Below are 18,848 nucleotides of genomic sequence, written 5' to 3'. Positions count from 1 at the left end.
TTTTCTCAATGTTTATCATAAATTTATTGTCTACAAATCCTTGTACATTTAGACCAGTTATACATACACATAAACTGAAGACTTTAAGGATTGCTATTGCCATACACTTCATGCTACGTCCCTGCATTTCCAGAGTTCTTGGTTAGGACAAAAAATGATAGAAATACAACCTGTAAATTCAATCTGAGATTTTTTTTTTAATGCAAAACTACATCTCCCTATAATAATATAAAAAAAAAAAAAGCAAAAATACCATAACTTTTCAAGTCTTAGAAGTCCCATAATTAAATTCAGTTTTATTAAATGCTCAATTCTCAAAAGTATGTACATTTCTTTATTATAAAAAATCTCCATCCCCATCTCACCCTCCCTCACTCACTCCCCCAAAGTAGATATTGTCCACACAGAAACAAACACAACAAAGTCTACCATACATCTAAAAGCAGGGAAGACAGGAGGTCCCCAGAGGACAAGATATGCTGGTGTTATCATGCAGAGCCCTCCTGCAGGGCGGAAAGAATGGGAAGAGCTCATAATACAAGAAGGGAACTGGAATAGGCAGACTGACAAAGACGTATATAATTTATACCAATTTACAAATACTTGAGGTGCCCACCAACTCCAAGAGAACAGACCAAACTAATACACAAAGGAAGGCCTCTGCCAGTGCCTCCTCTCCCTACATCAGGTCCCCCTATCAGGAGTCATTAGGAAGCCCAAACAGCTTCACAGTTCCTGCTTCCCGACTGCTGTCATATTTGCCATCTTTGTCATCACAGGCAAATGCCAGCAGAGGCCTTTTGGGGTGCCAAGCCACGGTGAAGGTCGGGGACTCACACTGCACCTCCCATAGCTTGTCTCCTATAAAAATCAATATAGAGAAACCAATAAATATGTTAATAATAGGAAAACACATTCATGAAGTACTTGCCTACATTAACTCACTTAATCCCCTTATTAACCCTATAGGATAGATACAGTCATCACCCCATTTTACAGAGGCACAAAGAGGGCACAAGTCAGTAGGTGGCAGAGCAAGATCTGAATGCAGAGGCTGTGCTCTGAACGTACTGTGTCTCCCTAGGAAAACAGTAGTAGCAGCTACCATTTGTTGAGCACCCCTTATGAATCAGATGAATTCTATTTTATTTTAATAAAGCACAATGACATCCCAGCAAGATAGGTAACGTTTTAAACCCCATTTTATAAAGGAACAAGTGACTTAACAGTTAAGTCATACCTCAAGGAAGCAGCAGTCAGCACATGAAGTCTGTTTTCAAAGCTACAGATCTTTCTGCTAAATCACAATGTCTTGCAAATAGATAGATTTCTTTTTCCAAAAACGTTATTCTTCCTACTTATTGAAATTAAACAGGACTTTTCTAAAGCCATTATCCCTTTAGTCCTGCTTTACTTTTCTTCAACCTTAGGGTTAAGATTAATGTAGTAAAGCATTAGCGATGTGGTGTTAAAGATGCAGAATGCATTAAATTATATACCTGAAATTGGTCAACTATATGATAAATTATATTTCTATAAGGCTCTTTAAATATATGTATATATATATTTATATACATATGCAAATACATGTGTGTATAGGGAGAGTAGGAGAGATTCTTTTTTTTAAGTAATCTTATTTCAGGGACAATTAACCACTCTTCATGATGCTAGGATCTGGCAGTCTAGCTATACGTCTGAGCAAATTTCTGTATTATACAAATACCAAGAATAGTTTCAGAGGCTGCTACTCCCCTTTTACTTCTCTTTAGGCCTTTAACTCGAAGTCATTTGTCAAATTCACTTGGGATTGGTTAAGATAAAGAAATTTATGCAGTTCAAGAAAACCAGGGTAGATATGAAGAGGACTTCTAAAATGTTTCCTAAATAAACATCTTGACAGTTTTACTGGAAAGCTTAATCTCTGAATGATAAAGAAGGTGCTATCTGGGTGAGACTGACATTACTACTCCAGACCACCAAAGTTCCAAAAGACTTGGTGTAATACGTATGATGTGTCTAAAAGCTGAAAATAAGTGGACTTTTAAAACGTATGCTATCAGAAATAAAATTCTTACTTTGTTTTACATTTAAACATAAAAATATGTAAGATATAATATCTTACTAAACATGATTCCAAATATAGTGTATACACACAAACACACACATATAGATGTCTATATAGCGATATAGATATCTATATATGAAAAAAAAGATTGGAAGGAAATATACCAATATGTTAGGAACAACTATCTCCAAATTATAGGCCTATATGTGACTGTTAGTTTCTTCTTTGTATTTGTTAGCATTTTCTAAATATTCTACAATGAACATGTATTACTCTTATTTTACAAACTAATATACAAAGACATGCTTACTGCATAAAATTCAAACAGTACAAGGGTACAGAGCAGCACTGGGCAACAGAAACTTCTATGGTGGAGACATTCTACATCTGTGCCATCCATATAGAAACCACTAGCTACATGTGGCTACTAAAGTCCTTAAAATGAGCCTAGGGTGACTGAAGAACAGAACTTCTCATTTTATTTAACTGATTTCATAATAATAATTACATTATAATTTAAATCAAAATTTATCTTTTTGGGGGGCACCTGGGTGGCTCAGTCGGCTGAGTGTCTGACTTCGGTTCAGGTAATGATCTCACAGTTTGTGAGTTCGAGCCCCACATCGGGCTCGGTGCTGAAAGCTCAGAGCCTGGAGCCTGCTTCGGATTCTGTGTCTCCCTCTCTCTGCCCCTCCCCTGCTCACGCTCTGTCTCCCCTCCCTCTCAAAAATAAATAAACATAAAAAAAATTTTTTTTAATTTATCCTTTTTCCCTACTGCAGTTTTCTCCCAATCTTCTAAGTCTGAAATAAATTCTTTCTTTCTTTTTTAATATATTTTTTTAAACATTTATTCAGTTTTGAGAGATAGAAAGAGAGAGCATGAGCAGGGGAGGGGCAGAGAAAGAGGGAGAAACAGAATCCAAAGCACACTCCAGGCTCTGAGCTGTCAGCTGATGCCAAAGAGTCCGATGCGGGGCTCAAACTCACGGACCATGAGATCATGACCTGAGCCGAAGTCGGACGCTTAACCAACTGAGCCATTCAGGTGTCCCTGAAATAAATTCTTTCAAAAGTCTTTCTACCAACTTAGCTTTAGCTTCTTCACCTAAAGGGGAACACATCACATGCACTGATTGGCTACTTGTTTTGCTCATTCAGTAAAATGCCTTGCCAATCTTCCATTTCGGCACATACAGAGCTATGTTTTTTCTCTTGGCACACTGTAATATGGATGCATCACAATTTATTTAATTAGCTCATCATAATGAAAATTTGGACTATTTCCCATTTGTGCATAAAACAATGCTGTAAATATAATTGTGCTTCCCTTTGATAATCATTTGACTTTTAGTTTTTAGCCTCAGTTATAAAGAAAATTAAAAAAAAACTTGTTAAAAGTATTTGAACTGTTTACAAAAATTAATACAGCCATATTTGATATAGTTCTGAAGACTGTATGTGAACTAAATCACATTTTATATGTATTAGGTGAGGCAGACAATTAAACTTGCACAAAGATGGCATGGGAAAAATAGCACACACTTGCACTGTTAAGAGCAAACACTATGATAACCGTTCAGTAAGTGGTTTAGTCCTTTACAAAATGTGAGCACTTTGGACTCAGTCAAAAATTCACTTCAATAGTTTACCCAAAAGGACGACCGCATTAGTAAAATGAAGTGCATAAGGGTATTTCTCACAGCATTATTTATAATGGTGCAGATGAGAAACCACCAAATAGATGGGCAACTAAAGTATCTACAGGCATATATATGTATATACTGGCAGTTTAAGTATATACTGATATAATTCAATGGAATTCTAAACTGCATGAAAAGTGGCAGTAGAGGGGCACCTGGGTGGCTCAGTCAGTTAAGCATCGAACTTCGGCTCAGGTCATGATCTCGCAGTTCGTGAGTTCGAGCCCCGCATGGGGCTCTGCACGGACAGCTCAGAGCCGGGAGCCTGCTTTGGATTCTGTGTCTCCCTCTCTCTCTGTCCCTCCCCCGCTCACACTCTGTCTCTCTCTCAAAAATAAATAAACATTAAAAAAAAAAAGTAGCAGTAGAGCTCAACAGCCATGGCCATGTAAGAAGCTATAACATCCTCAAGTGAGGCAGTCACATCCTGGAGCAGGAGAGTATCCATGCATCACATTAACAAGGGTGACAAAGGAGCTGCATGTCCGAATGGCTGGACAATACTCAACACAGTGTCATCAACAGAAGCATTGTTAAATTGTGGAATCTCAACTTTTTAATTTTATTGTTTGATGTTTTCTACACAGTTTCAATTCTTTTACTAAAGTATCATGTATTTCCAAAAACAATAGAGCTACATTACAAAATAAATCTGAGGGTAATGACAGAAGATGACAGAGTAGGAGGATCCTGAGCTCACCTCCTCTCAGAGACACACTGAGAGAACAAGTATGTCTATCATAACTAACTGAAAATGACCTGAAGACCAGCAGAAGAGATCTTCCACAGCTGAATATAGAGAGAAGGCCACACTGAAAGGGTAGAAGAGGTGGAGACGTGAGTCAGGAACCAAACCCCTGGTGCAAATAACGACAAACAGAAGGGACATCACAAGCATGGAGTGAGGGAATCAGATCCCAAACAGGGCAAGCCTAGCCCTACGGACCTACACTGAGAAGACGAGTTCCCATAATGTCTGGCTTTGAAGATCAGCAAGGCTTAACTTTGGGAGCTTTAGAAATCAGCGGGGCTTAACTACAGGAGAACTAGAGGGCAGAAGAGTCAACACACTAAGTTTCTCAGTCGGAGACAGCACAGAAGCAGCAACTTGAAAAGCACCTAGGGTATACATGAAGGATATTTATCGACTAATTTTAGGATGTGTGCCAGAAGGGCAGAGATCTGCAGGAGATTTCTCCAGGAATAAAAAGTGCTGGCAGGTGCCATTTTTCTTGGCTTCCCTGAGCCTAGCTCTAGCTGGACGCTTGCAGAAACCAGTTCTAACTCTCTCCATCTTCCTCACTAGCAACACATGCCCCGCCCCAGCATTCTCCTACCACCCACCCTACCCAACCCACTGGCCTCCGCAGGCACCCCTCCAAAACAGCTCCTGCCCTGCCACACCCAGCAAGCAGCCCCAGATGGGACGCCTCCAAAGTGACACCTCCCCTAGAGGACAGGGGAGATACCCTACACAGCAGCTTGCCCACAGTTCCTATAGCCAGGCCTCTTAGCTGGCTGCACAAAGAATTAGCCCTGCCCTTCCATGTACCTGCAGCTGTTCACAGAGGCTAATTACAGGCAGCTAGGCTGAGTGCCAACGCCCCCCACAACTGAGCCCATGGCAGCTGCAGCCAGGCCTCTCAACAGCATGGGCAGCAAACCCTGCCCAGTGCGCATGCAGCAGGCAAAGCGGGTTACTGCAGCCAGCTGGGCTGAAGGCCAACCCCACCCATCAGCATGCCCATAGCAATCACAGCTCAGCCACAACAGGAGGGTGCACACAGCCCATACAGGGGCACCCCTGGTGCACCTGGTTCCAGTGACCAGGGTGGATAGCACTACAGGGCACCACAGGACCTCTTCTACGTAAAGCCACTACTTTCAAGGTCAGGGGATGTAGCTGACCTACCTAACACATAGAAACAAACACGGACAGTTAGATAAAATGAGGAGACAAGGGATATGTCCCAAATGAAAAAATAAGACAAAACACAGAGAAAGGACTAAACAAAACAGAGATGAGCAATATGCGTGATGAAGAGTTCAGAGTAATAGTCATAAAGATACTCAACTGGACTTGAGAAAAGGTGGATGAACTCAGTGAGAATTTCAACAAAGAGACAGAAAATGTAAAAAAGAACCAGTCAGAGATGAAGAATATGGTAACTGAAATGAAAAATACACTAGAGGTGGGGCGCCTGGGTGGTGCAGTCGGTTAAGCGTCTGACTTCAGCCAGGTCACAATCTCGCGGTCCGTGAGTTCGAGCCCCGCGTCAGGCTCTGGGCTGATGGCTCAGAGCCTGGAGCCTGTTTCCGATTCTGTGTCTCCCTCTCTCTCTCTGCCCCTCCCCCGTTATGCTCTGTCTCTCTCTGTCCCAAAAATAAATAAACGTTGAAAAAAAAAAAAAAAAGAAAAAAGAAAAATACACTAGAGAAAATCAAGAGCAGATTAGGGGATGCAGAAGAACAGACCAGAGATCTTTAAGACAAGGTAACAGAAAACAATCAAAACTAACAGCAAAAAGACAAAAGAATAATAAAAGTGAGAATAGGTGAAGTGACCTCTGCAAAATTATCAAGCATAATTAACATTCCCATTATAAGGATTTCAGAAAGAGAAGAGAGAAGAAAGGGGGAAAAATAATACCTGAAAACTTCCTGAATCTGGGGATGGAAACAGATATCCAAATCCAGGAAGCAAAGAGAGCTCCAAACAAGATGAACCCAAAAAGGTTCACACCAAGACATAATGATTAAAATGGCAAAAATTAAAGATAAAGGGAGAATCTTAAAAGCAGCAAAAGAAAAGCAAACAGTCACATACAAGGAAAAACCCATAAGTCTTATCAGCTGATCTTTCAGCAAAAACTTTGCAGTATGGAGGTTCCTCAAAAAATTAAAAACAGGGGCGCCTGGGTGGCGCAGTCGGTTGAGCGTCCGACTTCAGCCAGGTCACGATCTCGCGGTCCGGGAGTTCGAGCCCCGCGTCAGGCTCTGGGCTGATGGCTCGGAGCCTGGAGCCTGTTTCCGATTCTGTGTCTCCCTCTCTCTCTGCCCCTCCCCTGTTCATGCTCTGTCTCTCTCTGTCCCAAAAATAAATAAACGGTGAAAAAAAAAAAAAAAAAAAATTTAAAAAAAAAAAAAAAAATTAAAAACAGAAATACCATATGATCCACTAATTCCACTACTGGATATTTACCCAAAGAAAACAAAAACACCAACTGGAAAGGATACATGCACCCCTACATTTACTGAAGCATTATTTACAACAGTGAAGATACGGAAACAGCCCAAGTGTCCATGGATAGATGAATGGATGAAGAAGACGTGGTGTATATATACACAGTGGAATATTAATCAGTCATGAAAAAAGAATGAGATCTTGCCATTTGCAAGAACATGGGTGGACCTATGGGGTATTAAGCTAAGTGAAATAAGTCAGACAGAGACAGACAAATACCATATGATTTAACTTATACATGAAATCTAAAAAAAAAAAAAAAAAAAAAAAAAGAAAGAAACAAGTAAACAAACAATAGAAAACAGACTCATAAATACAGAAAATAAACTGGTGGTTGCCAGAGGGGAATGGGTTAGGGTAATGGGTGAAATAGGTGAAGTGATTAAGAGGCACAAACTTCCAGGAACAAAAAAAGTAAGTCATGAAGATGTAAAGTACAGCAAGGGGAACACAGTCAACATTGTAATAATGTTGTATATTGACTACGTTTACTGCAGTCAATGACTGTAGTCAATTTACTACATTATACTGCAGTATAATGCATGTAACTGTCAAATCACTGTCTTACATGAAATTAATATAACATTATATGTCAACTATCCCTCAATAACGAAAAAAAATTTCAATTAAAAATAAGTAAATCTGAGGAAATTCTTCTGTAAAATGGATACTCTTCTCCCATTTTTCTATTTTCAAATTCTGTTGGTTGTTTTTAAAGCAAATCACATGTATTTGATAATTCCTAAAATTATTTAAAAATATGTATTTTTTAAGTTACACACAAGCAAAATATAGAAAAAAATATACATCACAACACTTAAAGAGATTGTATTTAGATGGTGGGACCACAGGTCATACTTTTTTCTTTCTCCTATTTTCTGTATTTTAAAATTTTCATTATAATAGAAGAATTAAAAGTTAATAAAATGCAAAATATTTTCCTAAATCACTTTCTTTCAGACCTTTCTTTTAACTCTCGGCTCCCTCATGACCCAACTATAGCAGTCATAATAAACAAACCTGTCTTAAGCAGACAAATTCATTTATGCTAATACTGGTGAAGTAGTAATGTGAAGATGAAAATACAAGACAGAAGTCCTGATGGCTACAGATGACAGAGAGAAGATCATTATGGTAGTGAGGGTTTCAGTTACCTGTCTCTACTTCAGCAATGTCAATAAAATGATCTTCTGAAGCTGATGCCAGCATTTTTCCATCATGGCTAAAACTGAGGGTCCTCACAGGCCAATCCAGCCTATAACAGAGTAGACAGAGGAGACATTAGAATAACCCAATAAGAGGAGGGCACAATTTCACCCAAAATGAAGTAAAATTAACTTATCCAGCAAGGAAAGTACTGGCAGGGCTGCTTACCTGGAAAAGCACCGAACACACACTAACTCATCCACATCCCAAAGGCTGACCAAAGCATCTGCACTTCCTGTGGCAAAGTACTTCCCCATGGGGTCAAATTTGATGCAGATGCAGTTGGAAGGATGGGCATTGATGGACTGCACAGGCTTCAGCTCTGGGTAGCTGAGAAACAAGACAGATGGCAATCAAACTATGGGAAGAGGACTATGGTACTGAGACAACAACAGGAGACGCTGAAGAAGAAAACCAAAGTAAGACAACATAACAAATATCAGACTATAATTCAAACAAACTTTTCTAAACTTTAAAAAAATAAAATTAGATTATCATCAGACCTTTCTGACAATAAGACTTTCTGCCAAAAGAAAATGGACTAACGTATTTAAGCTATACAGGGAAGAAAATATGAATCAAGGATTTTTTTTTAGTAGGCTTCACGCCTAGCATGGGGCCCATGTGGAGCTTGAACTTACGACCCTGAGATCAAGACCGGAGCTGAGATGAAGAGCAGACACTTAACTGACTGAGCCACCCAAGTGTCCCAAGGATTTTTTAATTTTTTTTTTAATGTTTATTTATTTTTGACAGAGAGAGAGAGAGACAGAGCATGAGTGGCAGAGGGGCAGAGAGAGAGAGAGACACAGAATCTGAAGCAGGCTCCAGGCCGCGAGGATTTTTATGTCTAGCAAAAGTGACTATCAATTATAAAAAGCTCAAATACTAAGCATAATATAATAAAGTAGTTGTAAGTTTTATTAAGTCTATAAATTATAATAAGTATGAACTCAGGGAAAACTGTTCCCATGAACCCTGTTCCTGAGAAAGCTAAAGAATGAGCTTTAACAATCAAATGACTAGAGATTCATCAGCATAGGACTGTCAATGAGCATTACATATATAGCTTCTTGTGTATGTATTGGTGGTGGTAGTGGTAATACTGTTATTCTGAGATATCTCCACATATAACATGGATAAAGGTAATAAGTAACTGTGGGATATTCTAATTCTGTAATCCCGTGTCCTTGAGAACCTGAATACTCAGTTTGAAGGAAAGAGTTACTTATAATATAGAAGATATTTAGTAAAATTCCTCTAGTCCTGAATTTTAACTGGAACTTATCAGTATGAATTCACAAGATATTTTATCTTTAAAAATACACACAGAGGCACCTGGGTGGCTCAGCCTGGGGCTTCTGACTTCAGCTCAGGTCATGATCTCACAGTTCGTGAGTTCGGGCCCCGTGTTGGGACTCCGTGCTGACAGCCCAGAGCCTCGAGCCTGCTTCAGATTCTGTGTCTCCTCTCTCTCTGCCCCTCCCCAGCTCTCACTTTGTCTCTCTCTCTCTCTCAAAAATAAACATTAAAAAAATTTAATAAAAAAACAAATACATACATACACATATGCTTCCTTGCTCTATCCACTGGAAAGGTCTAGAAATAATAATCAACGTATCAATATGGACATCGGTAGCTCCAATATTATTTCTCAGAAAAAGAATCCAGGGATTGATTCTTAGAGAATTTTCTGATTAAAGGTCTGAGGCAGGAAGCATACAAGATGAACTTGGAATACTCATCATACCAGAGAGCAAGAAACTGAAGACTACTAACACTGTCAAAAAAATGACTCAGGAATCAACTTGAAGAGGCTCCCACTGGCTAAAGATGGGATAATTTGAGCTTCCATAAGGATAATTATTCCAATAGATTGAAACACATCTACCATGCTTAAATACATGAGTTTATAATGAGTCTTAAAACTAGCTGATTATCTTTGTAAGTGATAGAGAACTAATTCATTATCTGATGACAAGAAGCATTTATCCTGTCTTTTCTAAGTAAACTATATTCTTTTTTTTAAGTTTATTTTTATTTATTATTTTGAAAGAGAGACAGAATGTGCATGCACAAGCAAGCACAAGCGGAAGAGGGGCAAAGAGAGAGGGGGACAGAATCCCAAGCAGGCTCCCCACCCAGCACAGAGCCTGACGTGGGGCTCCATCTCACAACCATGAGATCATGACCTGAGCCCAAACCAAGAGTGGGACAGTTAACCAACTGAGCCACCCAGGTGCCCCAAAGTAAACAATATTCTTAAGTAACCAAATAGTAGGGGCGCCGGGGTGGCTCAGTCAGTTAAGCATCCAACATTGGCTCAAGTCATGTTTTCACGTTTTGTGAGTTCAAGTCCTGAGTGGGGCTCTGTGCAGACAGCTTGGAGCCTGGAGCCTGCTTTAGATTCTGTGTCTCCCTCTCCCTCTACCCCTCCCCCCCTCGCACTCTCTCTTTCAAAAATAAATGAACATTAAAAAAAAAATTCCAAAACTAGACAGAGACCCCACTAAAAAGGAGAACTATAGACCAATTTCCCTGATGAACATGGATGTAAAAATCCTCAACAAGATATTAGCCAACCGGATCCAAGAATACATTAAAAAAATTATTCACCATGACCAAGTGGGATTTATACCTGGGATGCAGGGCTGGTTCAATATCTGCAAAACAATTAACGTGATTCATTACATCAATAAAAGAAAGGACAAGAACCATATGATCCTCTCAATAGATGCAGAGAAAACATTTGACAAAATACAGCATCCTTTCTTGATAAAAACCCTCAAGAAAGTAGGGACAGAAGGAGCATACCTCGAGATCATAAAAGCCAAATATGAAAGACCCAGCACTAATATCATCCTCAATGGGGAAAACTGAGAGCTTTCCGCCTAAGGTCAGGAACAAGACAGGGGTGTTCACTCTCGCCACTGTTATTCAACATAGTATTGGAAGTCTTAGCCTCTGCAATCAGACAACACAAAGAAATAAAAGGCATCCGAATCAGCCAGGAGGAGGTCAAACTTTCACTCTTTGCAGATTAACATGATACTCTATATGGAGAACCCTAAAGATTCCACCAAAAAACTGCTAGAACTGATTCATGAATTCAGCAAAGTTGCAGGATATAAAATCGACACACAGAAATCAGTTGCATTCCTATACACCAACAGTGAGGCAGCAGAAAGAGAAACCAAGGAATCGATCCCATTTACAAGTGCACCAAAACCATAAAATACCTAGGAATAAATCTAACCAAAGAGGTGAAAAATCTAGACACTGAAAACTAGAGAAAGCTTATGAAAAAAAATTGAGGATGACACACACAAAAAAGGAAAAAGATTCTATGCTCCTGGATAGGAAGAACAAATATTGTTAAAATGTTGATACTACCCAAAGCAATCTACATATTCAATGCAATCCCTATCAAAATAACACCAGCATTCTTCACAGAGCCAGAACAAATAATCCTAAAATTTGTATGGAACCAGTAAAGACCCCAAATCACCAAAGCTTTTCTTCTTGAAAAAGAAAACCAAAGAAGGAGGCATCACAATCCCAGACTTCAAGCTATACTACAAAGCTGTGATCATCAAGACAGTATGGTACTGGCACAAGAACAGACACTCAGATCAGTGGAACAGAACAGAGAACCCAGAAATGGACCCACAAACGTATGGCCAACGAATCTTTGACAAAGCAGGAAAGAATATCCAATGGAATAAGGACAGTCTCTTCAGCAAGTGGTGCTAGGAAAACCGGACAGCGACATGCAGAAGAATGAACCTGGACCACTTTCTTACACCATACACAGACATAAACTCAAAATGGATGAAACGCCTAAATGTAAGACAGGAAGCCATCAAAATCCTCAAGGAGAAAGCAGGCAAAAACCTCTTTGATCTTGGCCACAGCAACTTCTTACTCAACACATCTCCGGAGGCAAGGGAAACAAAAGCAAAAATGAACTATTGGGACCTCATCAAAATAGCTTCCGCACAGCAAAGGAAACAATCAGCAAAGCTAAAAGGCAACTGACAGAATGGGAGAAGTTATTTGCCAGTATCCAAAATCTATAAAGAACTTATCAACCTCAACACCCAAAAAACAAACAATCCAGTGAAGAAATGGGCAAAAGATATGAATAGACACTTCTCCAAAGAAGACATCCAGATGGCCAAGCGACACATGAAAAAATGCTCAATATCACTCATCATCAGGGAAATACAAATCAAATCCACATGAGATACCACCTCACACCTGTCAGAATGGCTACCATTAACAACTCAGGCAACAACAGATGTTGGCGAGGATGTGGAGAAAAAGGATCTCTTTTGCATTGTTGGTGGGAATGCAAGCTGGTGCAGCCACTCTGGAAAACAGTATGGAGGTTCCTCAAAAAACTAAAAATAGAACTACCCTACGACCCAGCAATTGCACTACTAGGTATTTATCCAAGGGATACAGGTATGCTGTGTTGAAGGGACACATGCACCCCAATGTTTATAGAAGCACTATCAACAATAGCCAAAGTATGGAAAGAGCCCAAATGTCCATCGATGGATGAATGGATAAAGAAGATGTGGTATATATATACAACGGAGTATTACTTGGCAATCAAAAGAATGAAATCTTGCCATTTGCAACTATATGGATGGAACTAGAGGGTATTATGCTAAGCGAAATTAGAGAAAGACAAACATCCTATGACTTCACTCATATGAGGACTTTAAGACACAGAACAGATGAACATAAGGGAAGCAAAAATAATATAAAAACAGGGAGGGGAACAAAACATAAGAGACTCATAAATATGGAGAACAAACAGAGGGATACTGGAGGGGTTATGGGAGGGGGAGATGGGCTAAATGGGTAAGGGGCATTAAGGAATCTACCCCTGAAATCACTGTTGCACTATATGCTAACTAACTTGTTTGTAAATTTTTTTTAATTAAATTAAAATAATTAAATTAAATTAAATTAAATTAAATTAAATTAAATTAAATTAAATTAAAGAATTTACACAGCCATTGCTGGGTAAAAAAAAAAAAAAAAAGAAGAGGTAATTTAAGACCTAGACACAGAAAGGAACACAGCCTGAAAAGATTGGATCTGGGGAAAATTCAAAGGGAAGCCTCTGTAGTGTTTTCAGCAGGGGTGAGACGCAATCTGAGTTACTCTTCTACAAAACCACTGTCACACTGAATTGTCACCATCTCCACACCAGACTGTGGGTTCCTGGGCACAGAAACTAGCTGATCTTCACATCTGTACTCTTGGCGCTCAGCCCAGGTCTGCCACAGGGTAGATGTTTAATGGATGGTTGAATGAACCTCCTTGACCCTCAAAAAGAATAAAATCTTGCCATTTGCAACTATGTGGATGGAACTAGAAGGTATTATGCTAAGCAAAATTAGTCAGTCAGAGAAAGACAAATATCATATGACTTCACTCATATGAGGACTTTAAGACACAGAACAGATGAACACAAAGGAAGGGAAGCAAAAATAATATAAAAACCAGGAGGGGGACAAAACAAAAGAGGGTTACTGGAGTGGTTGTGGGAGCGGGGATAGGCTAAATGGGTAAGGGGCATTAAGGAAATCTACTCCTGAAATTATTGTTGCACTATATGCTAACTAATTTGGATGTAAATTAAAAAAATAAAATTAATTTTAAAAATAATAATAATAAATAATAGTAATAATTAACCAAATAGCAGATGAGAGGAAATACCTTATATTCCAACAAATAAATAAGCATGTGAAATCAGCTAAATTCAGACTAGGAGAATATCTGCAGGTTTTCAACGACTAAATTAGAAGTAAAAGAAGGATGCAAAGTGACTTGGTAGTGTAACATACTTAAAAGACATCCATATTTTTTAAATACACAAAACAAGAGTATCTAGAAATGCATACATGGTCGCTAAAACTATAAAGAAATACTATAAAAATCAAGCTAGTGTTTCCTTTTGAGGAGGGGTAGATATGAGCAGGAAAAGCACATGTTTGGACTTCTGGGATGGCCAACAAGTTACATTTCTTGACTTGGGTGGGGTTACAAAGATGTTGGGCATATAATGGTTCATTAAGCTATACATTGTTTTAAGTGATTTTCTGTATCTGTGTTTTATTTTCTGATAAAAAGGCTTTAAAAGAAAAAAGATATAGAATCCTTACTAACTACAGAATAAAATTCAAGCTGCTAAGCATAGAATTCCAGCCTTTTATAATCTGATCCCAGATTATATCTCAACTTTATCTTCCCATTTTCAGGCCCTCTCTTCAGACACCTTATCTGCCACCACTCCCAGCAACTCTGACCTACCAACTATTCCCCAAATAGACCATGCTCGTTCACACCAGTTTTGTCCACTGTATGGTTCCCTTTTGCTGATTCTTAAAATTCTCCTCAACTTTAAGGATCAAGCTCAAAAGGTGCCTCCTTCAAGCTCCAACTCCCACAGTCCATATAAATTTCTTTCCTTGGGGTTCCATAGCAAATTCCTAGACTCTCTAACATAACCTATTTCATACTGCCTTGCATTACCCACCCAGAATAACAGAAAGAATAGAATCGACAAGCCTGAATTTCAATTCCACCATTTCATTCATTTACAGAATAAATATTTAATGAGATCCTAACTCTGTGTAGCAAGTATTAAGTTAGGCACTAGGGATTTAAGAGTAAACAAGTTACACACGGTCCTTACCCTCATGGAATTTATAGTCAAATGGAAGATACAAATAAACATGAAATTATAACATAGAATGAGAAATGCTTCCAACAGGAAGTACATAAAATAAGCTTCTGGGGCCCTTAGGTGGCTCAGTCAGTTAAGCATCTGACTTCAGCTCAGGTCATGATCTCGCGGTTCACGAGTTCGAGCCCCATGTCAGGCTCTGTGCTGACAGCTCAGAGCCTGGAGCCTGCTTCAGATTCTGTATCTCCCTGTCTCTCTGCCCCTCCCCCACTCACACTCTGTCTGTCTCTCTCTCTCTCTCTCAAAAATAAACATAAAAAAAATGTTTGTTTTTTTAATAAAAAAAATAAGCTTCTAACCTGGGGAAGTAGGAAGATGATGAAGATGGCTTCCCTGGAGGGTAAGTGATATTTAAGCTAAGACTTTATGGGTACAAATTATCCACAATTCAAGGTGCATCTACTTCTAGTGCTCACTAGTTGATAGTGATTTAACCTCTGTGAATCCCAGGTCCTCATCTGTCAAATAAGATGCATACTATCAACCCCCTAGAATTTCTGTGATGACTTAAGTAAAATATAAGGTGCCTGGCTCAAAGGTGCTCAACAGAGGTTAGGATTCTTTATTACCACTTGTCCTTTGACCTCCTTCAGGACAGACTCAACATCTAATTCATCTCTGTATCTACCACAGCACCCAGCACAAAGATCAGACAGTTCCTAAGCTAGAATCCTCTCACCTGAGGATGTTGATACAACCATTGCCATTTGTCAGAAAGAACATGTTATTGTCATTATTCCAAGAGATTTCATTGACTTCAAACTTGAACTGCTCCTCCGCTTTGGAACGGTGTGTCTTGGCATCAATAAAGGTCACCACATCATCCTTGTTGCCCACAGCAATGGTCTGTCCATCGGGACTCCAGCAGATATTAATGTTCTCCCCTGGAAACCCAGATATAATCAGCAAGATATTGTTTGCCCATAATCCTCCAGAAGCTTATTTTTTTTATCATACAAAGACCAGAGCTATTCACTAAGGTCCTAGTCAATAGAAGGGAATGACCACTTACTCAACAATTTTGAGACCAGCACATTCATCTACAAATTTCCCCCCTTTGGGTCCTCATAATAATTCTCTAATGGACACTTCATTATTCCCAATTTACATATGAAGAAATGGAAGATAAGAGAGATGAGCCAAAATGTCAAAGCTATGATGTAATAGAGCCAAAATCTAAGCCAGATTTAACTCCAAAGCCTCTTATTCTTACACCAACATTTCCCAAACTCCAGTCATTCGAATGCCACTTTCACAATTTTTGTCCTATGTTAACAGCTATATTTCTTTACTCAAGACTTTTCTTAAAATTGACTCAAAAAATTTCTTAAATAAATTTAGTTTCAATTTAGCAATGAATTCTACAGGCTAGTTCTTTTTTTCTGGTAGGTATTAAGATATATACACAGCCAGTTTTGAATGTTCATCCATGTTACACCTAAATCACACATGCATTACCAGCCGTCTACTTGGAGAAAGCACTACAACATTCCATGTCCAGGTACCAGTCTTGTCAAAAAGTCCAGTGGCCCACAGTGAACACATTGATTAGAAATGTCATCAACTTTACCAATTCTATGATGCATATTTTTTTCACACTTTATTATCTATAATGTACCTTAAAATACAACAGGATGCATCTCAAAATTTTTGGTGCATCATGGTTACCTAGAAGCTTTATCTTCTTTCCTACTAGCACATAAAATATTGGTGCATCTTGTAATCAATGACATGTTAGTCAATAAAATATAATAAATGGCCTCAAGGTTTACAGAACAATATCTGGTGAAGAACAGATTCTACAAACATACTGCACGACTTCCAGTTCATTTTGTCCCAGACCACCAAGACCATTCATTCCAAGATCAGCCATTCTAGCCTATCAACAGTTTCATAAATTCTCCACACATCTGTACATGCAGTTCCCTCCTAGAGCTGCCTCCTATCCCCCACCAACCCACTGTACCCTGACCACTAAATCCCTATTAGCTATTCTAAGAGTTTGCTCAAATCTGTGAGACCTTCCCTGTCTCCATAGGCAGACTTAAGCATTTCCATTCTGAGTGTCCATCTTTTAGACCTCTCCAGTTAAGACCAACCATGTCATATCACATAGGGTTTTTTTTACGCGTACGTCTCTCTCCCTGCACTAAACCCAGTACAGGTCCTAGGAGCTGGAGATTGTCTTATTCAGCCCAGTATGTCTCATACCTAACACAAGACCACAAATAGAGAAGATAATTCAGGAAAGGCCTGTTGAATGACTAGAAGTAGCTCATTCCTATTGCCCTTTCTCTGAAGAGTCACCTTTAGTGTTCACAGTGGCAATGCATTTCGTAGTCCTCACATCCCAGATGCGAATGGTTTTGTCTCCAGACGCGGTGACAAAGAGGTCAGGATTACTTGGGTGCCAACAAAGCTGGTCCACACTATCCCCATGTCCCCGATAATTGTTTTCTTTAACCTGAAATAAGAGAATCCAAACATCACTACACACAAAAGTACCTGCCTCCACATGTAATTTTTTTAACCTTATTCAAACTAAAGTACCTTGTGACCAACAAAGATCTGGATAATTTAAAAGACACCAATCCTTCCAAGCCCTTTCTGCCAAACTACTCCCAATACTCACCCTCACTTCCTCCCCAGTCACTCTAAACTGTTCTGAGGTTTGGGTTCCATACCAATGGCCTTACTCTTTTGTCCTCCCTGTCCTTCCTCCTTCTTTCTGGTTTTCCATCCTTACTCTACCACCCAGGTTCCCAGTCTTGCTCATCCCCACAGAAAGCCCTATTATTTTCAAAAGGGCCCCCCTCACCACCATGGGGACCTCACCAGCACCACAGCACCGTAGCCACTCCTCACACTACACAACACCTTCCTACCACTCTCGTACACCCCCATCTCACCCCAGTCCCATCCACCCTCCTCACCACCCGTCTTCATCTCCCCCCCCCGCCCCCCTCATCTGAACTCCTCCTCACTACTACACTCCCTCGCACCCCCACCTTCCTCTTACCACCGCCGTCCACCTCTCCACCACACCCCCTCCTGACCCCTAACCACCAGCCTCATCACTCCCACACTCCTCTCTCGTGCACTGCACACTCCCAACATCCCCACACCCCTTGCCTCCACCCTCCTTTTCACCCCCATTCTCTCCCTCAACACCACACCGCCCTTTACCACGGCCCCTCTCTCCTGCTGGGCCGGTCCCTGACAGCTCACCAACCGGTCCTTCTCCAGCAGGAATACGCTGGCCGTCTTGTCGAAGGACCCCGAGGCAAGGCGACGCCCGTCGCAGCTCCAGGCCACCGAGTGCACCTTGGCGCTATGCGCAGGGAACTCGCGCGTCTTGCTGTGGCCGCGAAACAGCTCCTGCATTCCCAGCACGTAGCGTGTTGGGCCGCTGGTCACTGAGCACCAGGGAGCCATTGAGCCAGGACCACTCTGGCCCAGCGCCGAGGGCCCCATGGCCGCCGCAGGAACCGCCATGACAAGCTCCCGGTGGCCCGCGAGGACACAGCCGCTTTGGCCCAGTCAGTCCTGCCGCCGCTGCCGCACGCCTGCGCCCGGAAGAGCGGCTCTCCCCTGCACAGCCGCACTGTGGGCCATCCGGAGGGGACTACAAATCCCGGCATGCAGCGCGCGAGCTTCCTTACTTTTCAAATACGATTACGATTTAAGTATCTTTCACAGTTAATGATTCTAAGGATTTTAGGGCCTATTTCCCCCTTACCTACTGCCAGGTAGATATATTTGTATCCCTATTTAATTGAAAAAGAAAACCAATGCAATCCTTCTAAACCTCAGTTCCCCATCAGTGAAAGACATTTTTTTCTAGGATTGATCCCCACCCTCAGTC

At 40.4% G+C, this 18,848-nt stretch overlaps 1 protein-coding gene across 1 annotated transcript; it reads right to left on the bottom strand.

Annotated features, from left to right (window-relative positions):
- Positions 1-276: 276 nt before the first annotated feature.
- THOC3 (THO complex 3) lies at positions 277-18,575 on the bottom strand. The gene is made up of 6 exons (XM_045500956.1): positions 18,212-18,575; positions 17,291-17,447; positions 15,663-15,867; positions 8,386-8,547; positions 8,166-8,266; positions 277-861 (listed from the first exon to the last, which is right to left on the bottom strand). The coding sequence occupies exons 1-6, from the start codon at positions 18,476-18,478 to the stop codon at positions 698-700; spliced, it is 1,056 nt and encodes a 351-aa protein (XP_045356912.1). The 5' UTR covers positions 18,479-18,575; the 3' UTR covers positions 277-697.
- Positions 18,576-18,848: the final 273 nt, after the last annotated feature.

This window comes from Leopardus geoffroyi, chromosome A1 (genome assembly GCF_018350155.1).
Source record: "Leopardus geoffroyi isolate Oge1 chromosome A1, O.geoffroyi_Oge1_pat1.0, whole genome shotgun sequence".
NCBI classification, from domain to species: Eukaryota; Metazoa; Chordata; class Mammalia; order Carnivora; family Felidae; genus Leopardus; species Leopardus geoffroyi.
The sequence above is the reverse complement of the archived record's forward strand: the minus strand, read 5'-3'. Positions and strand labels throughout refer to the sequence as shown.